The sequence below is a fragment of the Ascaphus truei genome, chromosome 6 (genome assembly GCF_040206685.1).
Source record: "Ascaphus truei isolate aAscTru1 chromosome 6, aAscTru1.hap1, whole genome shotgun sequence".
NCBI lineage: Eukaryota > Metazoa > Chordata > Amphibia > Anura > Ascaphidae > Ascaphus > Ascaphus truei.
In genome coordinates this window covers 54,876,199-54,895,231 of record NC_134488.1, presented here as the reverse complement: position 1 = coordinate 54,895,231, position 19,033 = coordinate 54,876,199, and the positions used below count along the sequence as shown (strand labels likewise).

The following is a 19,033-nucleotide window of genomic DNA, read 5'->3' as shown; positions in this document are numbered from 1 at the left end:
ATCCGACGCCTGAATGCGTTATCCAACGTTCACTGCCACTGATTAACATGGGACTCGCTTCACAACGGTTTCACTATCCAACGCTACTTCCAGAACAGATTCCATTGGATAACTGAGGACTGCCTGTACCCTTGTCTTCACGGGCATTAGTTTCTGTGGGATACAGACGGTTGGGCCGAGCCAATACCTTTTCCTGTATTGGAGAAACCTGTGCATTACTATTCCGCGGAGCCTCATTCTGTTTTACCTCTACAGCCATCTTTTCCATGGACTATTTCTGTGACCCAAGTGTCTGTTTTAGGTTTGTAACCTTTTTCTCTAACTTCATCTGAGAAACCTCCTGCTGGGCAGTAGTAGAGTTCAAAGTATTGTCACGCTCAGTCTTCAGAGCCTGAAGCTCCTCGCCCAGGTCACACTTTTGTTTCTCTGCCATCTCTTGCGGCCAGCCGCTCAGACTCCAGGTCCTTCCTCAGTTCTTGAAGCTGTACTTCTGCATTTCTTTTTCCACTCAGTGCAGCTGCCAGTTCAGCTTCTTTGGTGTTGTCGCGATTCCACATCTGACAGCTGATTCAGAGCAAGATTTAAATCTGTTTCCTTTTTTTTTTCATTTCTGGCCTGCAGCAAATGTAGTACTTCAGCGAGAAACTGCTGTCTCTTGAAGACAACTTGCACTTCTCCTCTTAGGGCCTCCATCTCTTCAATGTGCTCACTCTGAGTTTGCCTCCACGTATCCCTCCATCATACCCCGGAGCTCTGCAATTTTTGTTGCTAGGATCGCCGCTGCTTCTGTTTTCCAGGCCTCTTTCTCCTTGGCGTACTGACTCATGGGGATGGAGCCACCTCTCTGCTTCTTCAGCTCTTGTTACAGTTTGTGGGCCTTCTCTCGCTCCCTCTCATACAGAGTCACATTGCATTGAAGCTCAGCCTCCAGCGATGCTCAGCGTGGCCTTCAGCTCCTCGTGCTGCTCTGTGGGGTCATACTGGGTACGCAGACGCTCCTGTAGCACTTGTACTGTATGAGAAGCCTGGAAACTTTCCTTCTGTATCACTCGCCGCATCTCCTCAGCATCCGCCTGTGTTACCTTGGCCTCTTGCAGGCTCACACGCAGCTCTTGCAGCTGGTTCTGCAGTTTTTGCTCTGCTTTACGCTGCTCCAGGGAGACTTGTTCTTCACGCTGCCTTCTTTCTGCATTCTCCAGTGCATCTTGCACTTCAAAATTTTCTTGTGTAAAGCTCTGCTTTGAGTGTGCGAGCCTCTTGCTGGGAAACTTCTAACTCTGTGATGAAGTTTTTAATGTCTTTCCCGGACATCTCATAGTACAGTTTCCAGTGAGTACTTATTTTCTCTGATTCGCTTGGCTTGCTGTATATGGCGGTAGTGGTAGCTTTTGTCATCCCAAGGCTAGTCGTCATTCCTAAAACGATTGCTCCAGGCGCTCTGGGCTGTAGCTCATTTCTGGTCTTTTCTGAACCACGCCTTCTTGAACACATGGGGTAAAAAATGTTTGGAGCGTCTGCTGAAAATGGAGACTGTCCTTTTCTAGGGGCCTTGTAGGAGTCGTCCATCATCTGGGGTAGAGACAGCGCCATTTGCTGTACTAACAACGCAGTTGTTTCAGTTTGTATTTTTGAACTCATCATGAGATTTTGACAATTGTTCATTTTGCGGTTTTATCAACTGTTGCAAACTCTGCTTTAAGGCAGCAACACTTTCTGCTTGGCTCCGCTGTAACATAGCAGCATTCTCCTCACAACTGGCTGTAACTTCTGCTTTAAGGTAGCTGTACTGGGCACACAGTCTCTTTCTCATCATCATATGGCTGAAGGGACAACGTTTTGCATGGTTATGTACATTTAAAAAAAAAAAATTCACGCCAGGCATTAAAAAAAAAAAAAAAAAACCCCGGCAGGGAAAACCTGACACTCAGCACTTATGGCATTATCTTTACACAGCACAGCAATCCTTACACACTGCACTTGCTAGATGTAATTTTCCCTTTCTTCCGCCAAATTGTTGGTTTTCTGTTTGGGTTCAGCGCCTTAACATATCTTCATCTACTGACCTCTGGGTGCTATTGCATCAACACTTCACACATTCTCTGTGTATGCTGTAAGCACAACTGGTCATACACAGTGGGACAGACTTTGCTTGCAGAATTTTGTTTTTTCACTTTAGTTGGGTGGCCATTCTAAATCCCCTCATTTATTTTCAAACCCACAGTTTTTGCTGCTCAGTGCCTTTTGGACTGCCTGCATTCTCCACCGATTGTGATGCCCACACCACATTGCAGTCTCTTTTAGTCCCAATTTAAGGCAGGAAACGTAGCATTTCTCTATATGGGGTTTATTCATAGGGATTAAATCATACATCAACAGGCCCACCGCCCCTTTAAGTAAAAACAAAACATACAAATAACACCTATTCCCTTTAGGGAAAACTAACTACACGGTAGCTTTCCCCTTGCTAATTGGATGGCCAGCTATGCTGGTTCCCACCCCAAAACATGCCCTGGCATATGCAACAACGTACACAGTCTCTGCACACAATACAGGGTTTTGCTTATCAGTTAGTCCATGGTTTGGAGAAGACATCCCCACTTCAGCGTGGTCTCGCGTCCTTCTTTCCTAGGGGAGCTTGGCCCCACGTGAGCTCAGAGAATCTCTCTTCTGTAAGCCCACTGTTAAGGATAGGATATCCCCACTTTAGCACGGTCTTTTGTCCTTCCTTCTTCTTGGGATTAACAACCCAGGCAGTCACAGCAGGCTCTACGACCACAGTCCAGCGGGCCTAGGGGCTGTGCCAGCTTCCACAGCTCGGGAGGACGTTTCTCTGTCCCCTCTCTCTGTGTCATTCTCTCAGTTTGGCAGCTTCCTGTGTCCTTTAAAACACTTCCTTATTCACTCAGGAGTCAAGCCTGATTAATTAGTTTGCAGCTGCTGCTATTTTCTCTAGGGAAGATTAACTCTCTGTAGATTGGAAAGTCCCATTCCAGCACCTAGAGGACAGTGATCGTATCACAATATGTACATATATATTTATTTTTTTGAATGCACTTTTCTAATATTTGTAATGAAATGGTAATCCTGAGTGCAAATGTGGTTTATTTTTCTTTATGCTAAAAAAAAAAAAAAAATTCTTATTCAAATTCCCCTTTACTCCATGATCAGTTTCTAGCTTCAAACGAAAATATGTGGAAATAATGTGTGGAACAGTCTACCTTTAGACAGACGTGTGGGAAAATAAAGGTCAAAAACAGCTTTGCATCTGAAAGGCTAACCACCCCCAAAAAGAAAAGGCAATCATCAATGTGACTTTATATTGGAGCAGCTATAGATAGAAGAACAATTTAGAACTTATGCTGATCAAAACTATGTATACTCACAGCACACTGGTTATCTTAACTACTTGGATGTTGCAGAGTTACTGTGCTTTCATTTCAGATTACTGCTACAAAAACATATTAAAGACAATTTATTTAGCATAATATGAAAGTCATTAAAGAATCTTATGCAAAAACCATGTCAACATGAGGTTGGATCTCTCGTTTATTGCTTAGTTTCGTATGAGATCTGGTACCTTGAAGTGTTCCATTGATCAAACCAAATCTGTGCATTTTTTTGCATACGACAATTGGCATTTTACAATCCTCTTTTCGAATCCTAGTACCACATCATTCTATAAATTACAATTAAAATGTATACTTTTTCCACTGGATCTTTGTATTTCAACCTTAAATCTTTTGTTAAGGGAGATCATGTTAATTATATGTATTTGTTATTGGCTTTAGGCAATATTGGTGCTAAGCCTTTACAAATTGGGCCATACGATGCCTTAGAGTTTAGCACCAGTTAGTATATTACTTTCAATGTGAATAGGGCTATATGTGCTAATCACTTAATGCATTGTTAAGTTACAGTTTAAATAAAACTGTGCGAATGCATCATAAACATATTTTGCTTCAACCCTTATTCAAAGCGTAGGGATTTCATCATCAAAGCTTCCACAGGTTAAAAAACAGTTATAAAAACCAAGGAGATGACATAACATACCCTCTTTTATTCATTAGGCATCCACACCATCCTACAATTTCCTTGTACACCAAACGTGACAACAACTGGAAGAAAGTAAACACGAGAGTCATTATATTAGAGAGACCAACATGAAAATACACTGCACCATACTGAAAAATAAAGAGCTAATTAGCTTATTTGTATTAATAAATAATCATAGTACAAAATATCATATTATAAAGAGGTGCCATCCCAAAAGAAGGAAAACAAGCACAATACATACGTGCAAATGTGGCCTCTTCATCAGGACTTTTCATAAAGGAATACATATGTAGCAAAGGTTGATGCACCTTTATGGTGTGATATTCTGCATTATCACTGCCATTGAATCATATGGAAAATCTGTTTTAGTCTGTGTTATGACACATTATTCCATGTTACTGTGGATGCAATAACCTTTGCTACATCTGTACCTTGTATACTCTATTCTAAAAAAAAACCACATAGGATCTTCTGCTGATCATGTTCCAGACACACGTCCAAGACCAGAGGATGCCAACCTTTGTGCTCCCGCATGTTCCTGATCTAGTTCGGACAAGACAGGAACAAGACCAATCTACTTATCTCTATAATCTCTATAATCTAACCTTAAAAAAATTAACGACATAATAATAAAGACAATTTTAAGGGCACCCAACAATTATATAGTATAGTGCAATTTAGAAGCTGGTGACTTAATTAAGGGGTGGACACGGACAGACACACACACACACACACACACACACACACACACACACACACACACACACACACACACACACACACACACACACACACACACACACACACACACACACACAGGAACAACATAGGAACTCTCTGTTACTAAGTGCTCTATGGGGGACCGCAGCCTCCTTCGCTGGCGTTGTGATGATTGCTGTACAGACATGGTTGTTTGAATTGTGGTATTTTTGACTCACTGTCATAGTGAGCAAGACAACTCGGAATTGTTCTCTTTCTCTCCCTTTTTCGATTTACTATTTTATATTAAATATCAATAAAAATAGGGATGTTTCTTGTTAGAAAAACATCTATGGGATCATAATCACATTGGATGTCGTTCTCAATTGACTGTAGCCTTTCATACTTACTTATCTACCACCATCTATTTTGACCAAAATATGCATTTAAAATGATATGATAACTTGTCAAGGTCTGCTTATACATGTAGAACATTTGATAAGAATCAAGTGATGGGTAATATTGCTAATTTGTAGTCATTATATTCAAGTGTATTTTTAACCTTTTGGTTCATATATGACAATATAGGTTATACATAATATTATGTGGTCATTGAACTATTGTGTACTATTTGTTTCATATACATTGTTGTTAAGTGGAAAATGCAGAAACATATGTTTTTACAGGACAAGCCTTTATTGAAAAGAATACTTCATTGTATCTTTGCTATCCTCTCATATATATGTAGAGAGAGAGAGAGAGAGAGATTATTATAAGTCCATAGACTAAATACTTATATGTGAATTTTTTGTTATTCATATATGTACAATGAACGATCATTGAATATTATAATCTCTGTATTTCATCTATTGCATTTAAGTCAAATCTACAAATCGTATGTGATTAGAATCATGTGCACAGGTTTTTACTCATTAGGTCTTCTGTGATTGGACTCTGGTAATATATAAGCTATAGGAGTCCAGTCAGAATCTACCCCTGATGAAATCAGCGCAGACTGATGAAACGCGTAGGGTCACGTGTTGTGAGCAGTTGCTTGTGAGATCACAACGCCGGAAAAGGAGACTGGGGTCTGCCATAGAGCACTTGGGAACTTTTCCACATAGGAACTCTGTTACTATCACGGGTTGCTGGAGGACATCCTATAGGGCGACACCACGTGAGTGGATTCGAGGGGAGGATTTCCCATTACGGATCGGTGGAGCAGTGTCTTAAGGAAGCATGTTGGGGCATGAGTTTGCTCATACAACGCTCAATATTCATGGATGTTTGTGAGTTTTAAATTGTTATTGTCCAAAGAATCATTACATTTTATCCACTGGGGATCGGGTGCTTTTTCTTCTCTTTATCTATTTAGGTTACGTGGAGGGAGTTTATTGTGCCCAATATGAAGGCTGCCAGTATCCAAAGGATCTATCATGGTTGACCCAATTGGGTCACAGTGTTACTGGACTTTGTTATACGGATTTTGGACATTTTCTTCTTTTTTTATATTATTTTTATTACTGTTTTTTAAGTTATCAGCTTAGTAGCAACACATTCATATATTTTTTCATACTAATAGCTAGTCATCATTTATTAATGTAATTATTGTCAATTATATTGGTGTTGTATATAGGTTACTGTGCCGTTGGGGTTATCAGGTGCATTACATTGCCCCCCGAGGCGCTGTCTCTACAATACATACATTCTTTGCATATATATATATTAAGAGAGAGAGCGGACCCCGCATCCACAAGATGTGTAAAGGTTACTAAATACCGACTAATAAATCAAAATACAGTGATAAATCGGTGGTGCTAGATGGGCCAATGAATATGGTAAGAGAGGGAAAAGCCCCAAACAAAAGCACTCTAGTATACCAGTTCAAAGTACAAAATACATATTATCTTTATTAAACAAATGTCACAGAACAAGAATAAAAGAAAGCAAAGAATGATTAAAACAAGGCATGGATCCCCTGTGCGTACAGAACTAAGCATGCATCCTCCAACAGTGATATCCTAATCAGACATGGTGTCACTCTAGTGTGCCTGACAAGGTGAGTAATTAATGCAGGCAGGAGTTGAAGCAATAATAGTGGTGACCAAGGTCAAATCACACAGAGTCAAAGCATATATTCCCAATTACATCTCTGGGAGAGTTACAAGTGACACAATGCAAAGTGATATGAAAAGACCAAGGATAAACAGCCTGAAAGGCACAACTCATTGCCAAAGCTAATAGTCATACATCACCAGTGTAGGGCACACAGCAGAATCATGGAAGCAGCATGAAGCAAAAGTTCAGATCATAAGTACGTGTCCCTAGAGGGGGACAAACCAGGGGGTCCTGCCTACTGCACCTGCTCCTACGCGTTTCGGCCAAGAGCCTTCTACTGGGAGTGGTGAGGTAGGCAGGGTAACAAGCATGCTTAAAAAGTAAGTGTAATTGTGGCCGTGAATGTAAACACCTGATTACAATGAACCAAATATATTATACACAGGTGATGCACAAGGGTGTGCATGGTAAGTGTACTCACTGCGTGGATCTATGACGTACCCTAGTGAGGGATCCAATAGTATGGTGTTATCCCAGAAGCGCCCTCCCTCTCAAAAGAGGGCAGTACTGGCGACTAGTCCTCATTCTGTAATGTGCGCATGCGCGTGATGTCATTGCCACTCGCCCTCCAAATGACGTTTGGCTCCATGATGAGTCTGTATGGTAGGCGTGCCTAACAATAGGGCACAGAAGGGAGCTACTGGCAAGATGCACCTCTCAGGCGTCACTGCGCATGACTAAAACGCGATCGGGAGTAATCCCGCGTCTCACCAAGGCTCTGCTACGGGTCAACTCTATGCAGTTGCGCGAGTCGCAGAGTGCGTTACACTGCGCACGCGTGCCATAACGAGAAGAAATTACATACAGCAAACTGCCATCCGTGCGCGACGCGCATGCGCAACATCCAGGCAGCGATCCTGTCTAAGGGCAGTAGTGGTACACGTAAAATGCGTATAGCAGCCAAAACATATATAGCCAGTGCATGTGTAAACATAACAAGTGGTAGTTGCTCAGCTGTTGACCTCTCCCTCTATGGAGGGTCCCAACTTCACCAGCAAAGAGACAAGCATTTTATACCAGCCTATTGGAGAAAGAGTGCAGTGCAACAAGGCACATCAAATGTAAATTAGAGCCTGTAAAGTATATACAAGTATCACATCAAAGAACACATGTATGAGGGATACATATACAGTTCTCCTCTTATCAAATGGGGTCTACATCGTCATCACAATGATGTCCCATAAAGCACATCTATTATATACATGTAGGAATTCATATGTAAGGACATCAGATGAATAAACATGTCATCATAATGATATGGTATGAAGATAGCAAAATTAATAACACAGACATATATGGGCATAGTAATGGATCCAAATGTCGGTCTCAGCTGTTATGTAAGAGAAGGCTAGTTTCTAAAAGTCATTCAGGGTAGTTCCAGATGTAAGAGAGATCCATTAGATATGTCCTGTGAGTACACAGGAGTGTACACAGGCAGTGAGTACACTTACCATGCACACCCTTGTGCATCACCTGTGTATAATATATTTGGCTCATTGTAATCAGGTGTTTACATTCACGGGCACAATTACACTTCCTTTTTAAGCATGCTTGTTACCCTGCCTACCTCACCACTCCCAGTAGAAGGCTCTTGGCCGAAACGCGTAGGAGCAGGTGCAGTAGGCAGGACCCCCTGGTTTGTCCCCCTCTAGGGACACGTACTTATGATCTGAACTTTTGCTTCATGCTCCTTCCATGATTCTGCTGTGTGCCCTACAATGGTGATGTATGACTATTAGCTTTGGCAATGAGTTGTGCCTTTCAGGCTGTTTATCCTTGGTCTTTTCATATCACTTTGCATTGTGTCACTTGTAACTCTCCCAGAGATGTAATTGGGAATATATGCTTTGACTCTGTGTGATTTGACCTTGGTCACCACCATTATTGCTTCAACTCCTGCCTGCATTAATTACTCACCTTGTCAGGCACACTAGAGTGACTCCATGTCTGATTAGGATATCACTGTTGGAGGATGCATGCTTAGTTCTGTACGCACAGAAGATCCATGCCTTGTTTTAATCATTCTTTGCTTTCTTTTATTCTTGTTCTGTGACATTTGTTTAATAAAGATAATATGTATTTTGTACTTTGAACTGGTATACTAGAGTGCTTTTGTTTGGGGCTTTTCCCTCTCTTACTATATATATATATGTATATATATATATATATATATATATATATATATATATATATATATATATATATATATACACACACACACACACACATAAAATGAATAGACGATACCATTCTGTAGCTAACGAAATGCCGGAAGAAGAGATCAGTGTATCTCGAATGCTCGCACAAATAAAAGCATTTCGTTAGACACAGAACGATATTGTCTATTCCTTTTTTATTATATATAATATATAATAAAAAAGGAATAGACAATACCGTTCTGTGTATATATACATACATACATACATACATAAATACACACAGACATGCAAACTCCTCCCTTCCACCCAGGAGTTAGGCCTCGGTCCCGCTGCGCTCGTTGGCGCGGGCGGCAATGTAGCGAGTTCCCCACCAGCAGGGGAATCCTCGCGAGCCGGTCCCGGTCCCCACTGGCTGCACAGCTGACTACACGCTGTCGCTCGTCAGCCGCTGGAGACACCAGAGAATGGTGTTTTCTAGCTTTGACGCGTGACGTGTGTGGCTGTGAGCCAATGGGGAGGGGAGGCTTCGGGAGGAGGAGAGGCTTCGGGGAGCGGGGAGGAGTGTGGAGTGAAAGCAGGTGAGTGCCTTTCTCTGTGTGTGTGTCTGTGTGTGTCTGTGTGTGTGCGTGCCTGTAAGTGTGTGCCCGAGTGCGTGAGTGCCTGCCTCTGTCTGTGTGTGTGTGTGTGTGTGTGTATGAGTGCGTGAGTGCCTGCCTGTGTGTGCGCGCGTGTGTGTATGAGTGCGTGAGTGCCTGCCTGTGTGTGTGTGTGTGTGTGTGTGTGTGTGTGTGTTTAATACTTACCGAAGCTCCAGCTCCAGCCCGAGTCCGTGGAGGGAGGGGGGGGGAGAGTAGCGGGTCCCTCCGCTCAAGCCACGCCCCCCCTCCCTGTCAAACCGCCCACCACCCGCCCACCTCCCGCTCCGGCTCCCGCTCCCTACAGACCGCATATCGCGGTCTGTGTATCTCAGCGCACCGCCTGTCAGCAGTGCGGGTGCGCTGACTCTGGGAGCGGGGCCTTAGCCTAAAGCTGCTCAGACACAGTCACTGACTTCTCCCTCTCCCCCCCTTGTGCCTCGCTCCACCGCAAACTTCCCCCACTCACCTCACTGTCGGATTTAGCGGTGCAGTGCTGACTGTGGTGCAACCTATCATACTTGAAGCAGATGCGGCGGTGACTGACAGGTCAGTCAGCACTGCAGCTCAGGAGGAGATCTTTTTTGGAGCCCACTTCCCCCCCAGCCTAAGTCAACACAAATTGACTACACAAGGAAGAGAACTGTGAAGTTTCAAAAGCTCTATACACTATAATTTCATCTATGAAGAACTTTCATGTTAATCCCCTCAAACGGTTTCACAACCTTCAACAAATCTTCAGTTATCCAAGACCAATACGGCCACTAGAACTTTGAACTATAAATATGCAAAAGATATCAGTAAACTTACCAAACAAGCACAGAGGTCAGAAGCTATTAACATGTAGAATACATAACTCCAGCCTAAATTAGAAAGTGGCCCTGCAAGCAAGGGTCCCAAAGCAGCACCTGAGTAAAAACATATATGTATTAAAAACTGAAACACAAACACGTGTTCCTGCTTACAGTTCAATAGTTTACTACTGAATGAAACTTACCCACACAAATGTGGTATCAAATTAAAGCACCTGCTTTATGCTATGTAAATTTACCTACAAAAGCCATTAATTTTCTGTTGTTCAAACATCTGTGTTATTAGTCAGCTATTGCTGTTATTTTGGCTGTGGCGCTGCAGTTCGGGTGTAGGTTCATGCAATTTGCATAATTTAATAAAGCTATAATAAGAACAACATCTGTATTTCAAATGCAATACTTTACCAGGGTCTTAACTTATCTTAAACAAAATACTGCATAATACTTCACTCATACAGTACGAGTTACTTAATGATGTTTTGTCCGCCGTGAATGTTTTAAGAGTTTCACTTGTTTAAACCTCATTTGGTATCTTCCCATTAATATTACTTTATGAAATTAGAACACTTTATTGCCCTTTTCCCTATAGTATAATTTTATAATCCTTAATTTCAAATCATAAGAAAACTAAAGATTAGTGAAAGTTAATTTTTTTTTGCAATATTTGCAACGCAAAGACATTGAAAATGTAGATAGTCTTGCAAATATTGCTCAGTAGAAAATGCAATCTTAGCATGCATTTACTGAATAAAAATACAGATTTAATTTAGAAATCCATCAGAATTGTAGCGGTTAGTTTAATTTGATAGGCATATATATTTTTTTTAAACACCCCTCATAAAAATTAACATATAAAATACAGTACAGAACAACTAAAGCTTTCACTATTTGGAAAGCTAGAAAACAATCACTCTCTCCCAGCAACAATTATGACTGTCGCGCATAAATATCCGTTAAAAAGCAACAATCACCCCAAAATCAAGTATTTATTTTTAACCTTATATGAACTAGGGAGACTCTAAAGCTGAACCGCAACACTAATTGCCGAAATATCTATATTTTTTTTTACTTTTGCCTGTGCTTACAAACAAAAACAAAGATGATTGCAGGTCACCCAATCGGAAGCTGCAAAGTCCTATTATTATGTCACTGCTTTGTATCGAACGCCAGAGTGAGTGCCTGACACCAGCGGTCACATCAGTTCTCTGGGACAAGAATTATTGTCAGCGGATTTCACAATTAAATGTTTCAGGAACTAGAGTTCCCTATAGTGTGGAATGCAGCGGTTCAGCTCCTGGGGACCCTTGTTTTCAAAGAAGGTTCAAATTTGTAAAAGAAATGAGCAGGACAGCTTGTGGTTTTAGAAGATTCAAGATCCCCGAAGAGCCACAATTGAAATGCTTCTTTCAATCTGTTGTTAAGAAGCATGCCCAAGTCTAAAATCTTAATCATCAAAGTTAAATAGTTGTATGCCATTTTACGAGACAGGCTATGGGGAAATAAATGTGGCAAGCATGTTGTCTGCCTACAAAGTATTTTACTGTGACTTTCACCAATCATATCTTTATATCTGGGTTTCAATTTTAAAAGTTCAAATTAGATCATTAGATCAATCTAACTTTATGGCATACATGTGATTTTATTTTATTGTCTTTATTTCGCTTTCATTTACCTCCAAATTGTATTTTGTTTTAGTAGTTTGTTTCACTTTCAAGTGGATTATTTTTTCTTAATTTATTTTATACAGACCTATTGATCCAGAGCCATCTATAATAGCCGTTACTGTTGAAAGTGCTTTTGCGTTTCCATGAAGAGATTCATGTGTACCCTGGAAGATAAACAGTAAAATAAATTAAATGAAAAGCAGATCCAATTTTATAATACTAACCTGATATTCTCTCATCCTAATTAGGTTTAATTCAATTATACAAGTTTAATAAGAAATTACCTCTCTATGCAAATGCAAAGAAAAGATACAGTATAGCAAACCTACCAGTACAATCCATCAAAAAATCCTGTTTTCTCTAAACAAAACATGTAGCATAAACATAACCCAAAAATGCCTTGATGAATCTTTATAAAGTTTTAAAGAGATTCTTAATGTGAGGGTTATCAACTTAAAAAAAAATAGTATTCCTAATTATTTGGCACCATCTAAAAAAGGAGATTTTTTGCTATAATTAGAAACAAGTGATTTCAGAGTGCCACCGAACGTCTGGCACTTCCACATCATGGGATCATGAGCGAGCAGGCTCCTGGTGTTGAAAACGGAAGTGGCAAGGGTACCACTTCTGTTTGGATTAGGTTTGCCACTCTGTCAGAGCAGTCAGTTCAATCTGCCCATAGAACAGGAGCAAGTGCTCATGATGTATCTGATAAGGACATCGGGCATGCCGAGGGCCAAGCAGTACCATGTACGCCATTAGGATACTATAAAGGTTAAATAAAAAATATTAAAATGTATTCATGTTTTAATTGTTTGTTAATAGTAAGTAAAAATTTGGGAGAGGATTTCAGATCCATTAGCTCCTCCTGTTACAGTTATATCTTGTGTTGAGTAGCAATGGGAGAGTGAACTATATATCGAAGTCTAATGAATGCGTCACTTAGGCCGTGCCTATAGTGCCGTTGATGGCGACGGGTGACGTCACCCGTCGCCACCGGCGAAAGTTATATTTCGCCGGGCGGCGGCGTGGGTTTCCGGCCATTTGATTGGTTCAAGGGCCGTCACTTGAGGCGACAACCCTTGAAAAATCTAATTTTGCCGGTAACAGTTTTCGCAACGACGATGTCGCTCCATCGCATTGTCGCCGTCGTGCTTACTATAAGCGCACGTGGCGGCAATGCATTTGTTTTCGGGCGATGTCGCGTCGCCGGCACTATAAGCGCGGCCTTAGGCATAAACAAGACCAAGATGTATTAAAGAAAATCAATGGAGTTTATTTTCTATGATGAACTTGGTGCTATTTTTGCCCCTGGTTTACAGATGGAAGACCTTAACTCCTGACAGATAAGAGGGTAAAAAGATCTCAAAAGAAGAAAATCTAACATTTCAAAAACAAAGTCATTTACATTGTTAGATTGTTGAAAAAAAATGCTTTTTCTGTGTGGGCGAATTGTGTGGTACCACCCCTTCCATTTATGGTTTAGACGTTGAGAATTTCACCTTAAAATCAGGTGAGCATTTTAACTTGTTACTACCTAAAATGCTCTGATTCCTTACAGATTGTGATACCTATTAATTAAAAGATAGCAAATCCTAAACATAATTAAACTCTTTCTGAGACCAATACAGCAAATTGAACACTTCAACGGAAATACTCAGTGGAGCATAATGTCTTACCAAATCAGCAGAAACAGCGGTGGTAATAAGTGAATAAGGTCCATTTACCAACATCCCACATATGATCAGCATAGCTAGGGAGAGAAAATGAAATTACCAATAAATTAGAGGATGTATAGCACTGTCCTATTTGAAATCACTTTGAAATACATTGTTAAGCATCAATTTGTAGCAAAAATGAGTAAGGTGTTTTTCTTACCTATTGAAGTAGAAACTTGGGTCTGTCCATACTGATTGTAAATGAACAACTATGTAAGATAAAGGAAGACAATGTCTTAAAATAGAAAGGCAACACATACTAACTATACACAATCTAATTTAAAGATCAGTCGTTAATGGAACCAAAATGGAATTACTGCCATGGCATTTTTTTTGGATAAATGCAAGCGACTGGTGCCTTAAAAAATAATAATAATAATAATTATTATTATTATCACACAAATATTACAGCTCAACCCCATTATAGAGCGATCCGCTACAATGCTGATCCGCTTATAACGCGGTCTCAGCGTGGCTCCCGATTTAAAAACATCTCCAAGGTTTTAAAAAAAAATAACATTCAATGCTTTATTGACTTACCCGGCATCTGCAGCTCTCTCCTCTCCCTGCCTCATCAGGCTGTGTCCATGTAAGCAGCGCTTACGTACGCTTTAGAGCGCAGAGGAGGGTCACATGATCCTTCTCCGACCAATGACAGCCCAACAGTGACTACATTTTATATAATACACATGCAGGAACCCACCCACCCTGGGGCAACTACAGTACAATCTTCAGCAACCCCCTCTACCACCAGGTAATGCTATGTAACCCCTTCATTACATTAGCAGTTAGTTACTAAGGTAATGAAGGTGTGTGTTAATATTAATTTTAATAACATAGTATTGCAGCAGGTGGACCCCGGACTTAACTGCATGACCTTCAGTTCCGAATTCTCCATTCTTCCCAATGTATAGGCCCCAGTATGGGGTACTTGTATCTCCTGCATGATTCAATGTCACGGTCACGTGGGCCGTAACGTGAGACATTTAAACTTGCAGGAGATACAGGCACCCCCTATGGAGCATAGAAAGGAAAGAAGATCCGGCGCCACAGCCTGTGACAAATCCAAGGCACTTCCGGGTTGTAGAAAAACTTTATTGAGACTTCACAAACAGAATAGGCTACACCACAGTCTCCCCCTCAACGCGTTTCACGCTAGAATCAGCGCTTCGTCTTGGAGACCCTCTATGGAGGCCTGTACTTCGGGAAGCTGGGGGTCCCCGGACCTAAAATTAATGCAATTCAGCTCCGGAGTCCCCCTGCTTCAATCCTATTTTATTCAAATTAAAATAACAGCGTGACCACCTTTAAGAGCTGGGCAGGGAGATACAGCTTCTCTCTGCACAGTTTTTACAGACTGCAGGAGTGAAATCGAACGATAAGTTAATTTTACTTGTGAAGCAACTTGTGCAGTATGGCATTTTTTTTTCTTTAACCAAAATGTAAAAATAAAATAAAAATTCTTTAGTGAATACAATTGTTACACAAAATGTCATACCGTTCGGTAAGAACATGCCAATAACTTATCAAAGTTTAGTGAATAGGCCCCTATGTAAGGTTGTCCCTTCCAAATGGAGCAAGAAATATCTGTCCTGTTTTACACTTACCATTGGAGCTGTTAGAATCAACATTACTGAACATGTGACGGCTCTTCCACCTATATAATCTGATATCACACCAGCCAGAATACCACCTTAAAAGATATATAATACGCAAAACTCAGTAAGGCAACATTTAGCCGAAACAGACTTAAAGATTATGTTTAGTTTATTACAAAACCTAGGAAGAAAGAGCACGTAAGGACCATTTGACATAAATTCCCCTAAAAAAAATTAAATAATGGACCTTGTTTTATATTTGTCTTTTCCCCCTATTTATAAGCAGTGGTTTCACCTAGAGATATATTTAAAGTTCAGTATTACAAATGTTATGAGAAAACAGCCAATCAATATGCTGCCTAGAAAATTAAGATAGAATTTGGAAACTATGTGAGACTTTAAGACCCATATTCACTAAATCGGTGCTATTTTATAAGACAACTTCTGGCACTTGAATAAACTGTTTAGTAAATACTGTCCTAAACGTCTACCTTAAATACTCTATTGAAGAAATAAAACGGGTACTTTTAGTGGTGAGTTTAAAGCAGCAATCCCACCAGAAGCCTATGAGAGTTTACCATGTATAACGGACTGCTCTTTATTAAAAAAAAAAAAAAAAAGGTTAGTGTAAGAAACCATGAATCTCTAACTTTGCGTTAAAATGGTAACTTTTAGACTGCACTGGGCTCTGCGGAGAGCTCCATTTTAACATTACAGACAATTAATATTTCAAATGCTTGCATCTCCTGAATGGAATATCAGATTTGGGGGGGAAAAGCATTCGGAAAAGGCACGAAGAGTTCTATTAACCCACAGCCGGTGACAGGCTCCTTCTTGCGGTATGATCAAGTTACGTGCCCCATAGGAATATGAAACGTAATCTCCCATAAGAATTGAAAGCCAGTGCAGTAGCTACTACGTCATGGGGGCCCCTCGAGTGGCAGACACCATAACTTGGCGGCTATGTCACCCGCGTTCAAAGGGTTAAAGTAAATTTTAAAAATGCAAATTAACACGGACTGCCGCTTTAATTAACAACATATTTACTTAAGTAGAGTGATTTTATTAATTACAGGGTCCCTTCATCTCCCGCTCTGTTATAGGAGGAATTACTCCTGCTGACTTTAATACTCCATAATAGCATCTTTGATGCATCTGGATATAGAGCAACAGATACTGTCTGAGTCTTTCTGGGTCCATCAAACAGTACAAATAACCTATAAGTTTTCCTAATACTATCCATCCTTTGCACATACAGTATGTTTATAGAGCCCTCACCACATCGAGATTCTGCCACTGACGTTCCCTATCACAAGTTGGATTGGGACAGAATGAAGGAAACACAATGTCCTGATTTATATGAAACTCTGACACAACTTTAGTCAGTAAATATGGAATAGTTCTTAACACCATCATACCCAGGTGTATCTGAAAGAATGGCTCATGGCAGTATAGTGCCTGGAGCTCTCAAACCCTACATGCTGTTGTAATTGCTGTAAGGAAAACTTGCTTTCATTGTGAGTAACTTCATAGGAAGCTTGAGAACCGGTTTAAAGGTGGATGAAGTGAGCTGCTCCAGCACCAGATTCAAATCCCACAGAGAAACAGGAATCCTGATTGTGGGTCAAATAGGATCTAGGGCAATCTGTTTGTGTTAGAATGCGCCTAAAACAGAAACTTGAATTCTGAGACATGTACAGTTAGGTCTGGAAATAATTGGACACTGATACAAGTTTTGTTATTTCGGCTGTGTACCTAAATATAGGAAGTGTCCTACCTCAGCTGGTTGGAGGAGTAAACCCATTATTATGACTACCATAGAGGACGTAAAAGAAAAAGAAAAAAATGCAATATTATCTAATACTACACAATTAATTGTTTACATTTTTTTTGTTATTCACTAGGAAGGAAGAAGGGGGTGTTGGCTAAGGGTAAATGAAAGGAATTCAATATGCGGCAAAGTATTAAAGTAATGAAGCACTTTTAAGTGTCTGCCTTTATATTATATCCCATCTATATTTTAAAGCACAAATCAAATACAACAGTACTGTAGGTCGAGGAATTTGAGACAGAATATAAAACAAAATGCCAAACCTATAATGCCTCCAACATCAAAAAGAGTGGACATGTCTCCAGCCTGTTTGGGGTCAAAATGAGCTACAGAAAGGAAACAGATATTAGTACTCTAAGCATAAAAAGCAATGGGGGAACGAACATGAATTTTATGTAATATATATTTTTGTAAAATTATTTTTTTTGCAACTAGTGAGCTTCAAGCAGAGAAGTCAGGTGATGCAACCTGCCGATACAAGTGTAAAGTAAAGGGTTGTAGGATCACTAGATAATCTACAATAGGAAAATAATAACATAAAGGGGATCTGATATTTAAAAAAACGAACCGGGTAATATGGATAAGCAGTGTTATAAGCTCATAGTTTAAAAAACCATATGCCCTGCAAATATTTATACGACTCATCTTCTAACAGCATTTAACACTTAAAAATAGTGTTTAATAAATTCTGAACTGCTTCACTTCAACTGCAATCTTAAAAGTCCAAGTAATGCTGTGTTAGCAATAAGTGCAAAATGAAGATATGGTAATACATAGGGCGTGTACACATCTTCTTATCTGCCATTTCAACTTAGAAACAAACACAAACTTATAGTAGATAAAAACCACTTAACCATTTAGTCTTTCAGTTTTCCCTACATACTTTTTTTATTCATGCTACTTGATGTTAGGTGTATATAACTTATTTCCGCGCATGTGTATTGTAACCTTAAAGGGTTCCCGAGTCTATCTCAAGATGCACCTGCCCTCCAGCCTTAGCTGCTAAGCTTTTCCATGCACCTACTAATCAATTACTCTTCGTACGAGCTACAGTACATCATGCCATTTCTCCTAACTCTACCTCCATTTACAGCATTATAATTTGTTTTAATGTAACTTTTACCTGGAAAAATACCACATATATGTACTTTATTCTTGAGGTACAACACCTTGATAAAGGGCGTGTTGCCCGAAACATGTAGGTACGTTGCATTGCTGCTACCCAAGGGGTCAGTTATGATCCACTTATTGAATAAATAATTTTTATTTTTACACGTGGGCCTCCCCCTGTTTTTTTGGCAGTGCTTTGCCTTTTTTCTATTTTTGAGGTATTTGAAAGACATACTGCAGATTCATCTTGTAAAATAAGTAATTGCATGCTTTTTTTTATTTTTATAAACAACCAATTAACATAAAAAAGGCTCCCTAGAAATGTGGATTGAACCATTGAACCGAGTTTGCAATGAAATCCAGTGCGGAATGGAACGGGGTCAACTCACTGGTGCAGTATTCCTAGATTTTGCAAAGGCTTTTGATACTGTTGATCATGCTATCCTGCTCAACAAACTCCAGAGCTCTAGAATAGGGAAGCATGCTTTAAACTGGTTTCAGTCCTACCTATCAGGTAGATAACAACATGTGTCTATCTCTGGCTCTAACTCTAACCCCCTGGCTATCACCTGTGGCGTCCCGCAAGGCTCTGTTCTGGGGCCCCCACTCTTCTCAGTGTTCATCAATGATCTTCCC

General features: G+C 40.2%; 1 protein-coding gene across 4 annotated transcripts in view; it reads right to left on the bottom strand.

Moving 5' to 3' along the window:
• The window catches only part of SLC37A2 (solute carrier family 37 member 2), a 65,312-nt gene that overhangs the window by 8,150 nt on the left and 38,129 nt on the right, over positions 1-19,033 (bottom strand). For 2 of the 4 annotated variants that reach the window (XM_075604312.1, XM_075604313.1), the window contains 8 exons: positions 17,551-17,613; positions 15,466-15,551; positions 14,019-14,067; positions 13,820-13,893; positions 12,226-12,304; positions 10,475-10,572; positions 4,051-4,115; positions 3,384-3,448 (listed from right to left, as the gene is read on the bottom strand). In XM_075604312.1, coding sequence (XP_075460427.1) covers positions 3,433-3,448; positions 4,051-4,115; positions 10,475-10,572; positions 12,226-12,304; positions 13,820-13,893; positions 14,019-14,067; positions 15,466-15,551; positions 17,551-17,613 — 530 coding nt within the window. In that variant the 3' untranslated portion in view covers positions 3,384-3,432. The remainder of the gene's footprint in view (positions 1-3,383; positions 3,449-4,050; positions 4,116-10,474; positions 10,573-12,225; positions 12,305-13,819; positions 13,894-14,018; positions 14,068-15,465; positions 15,552-17,550; positions 17,614-19,033) is intronic. The other 2 variants (XM_075604315.1, XM_075604314.1) reach the window with 2 other exon arrangements.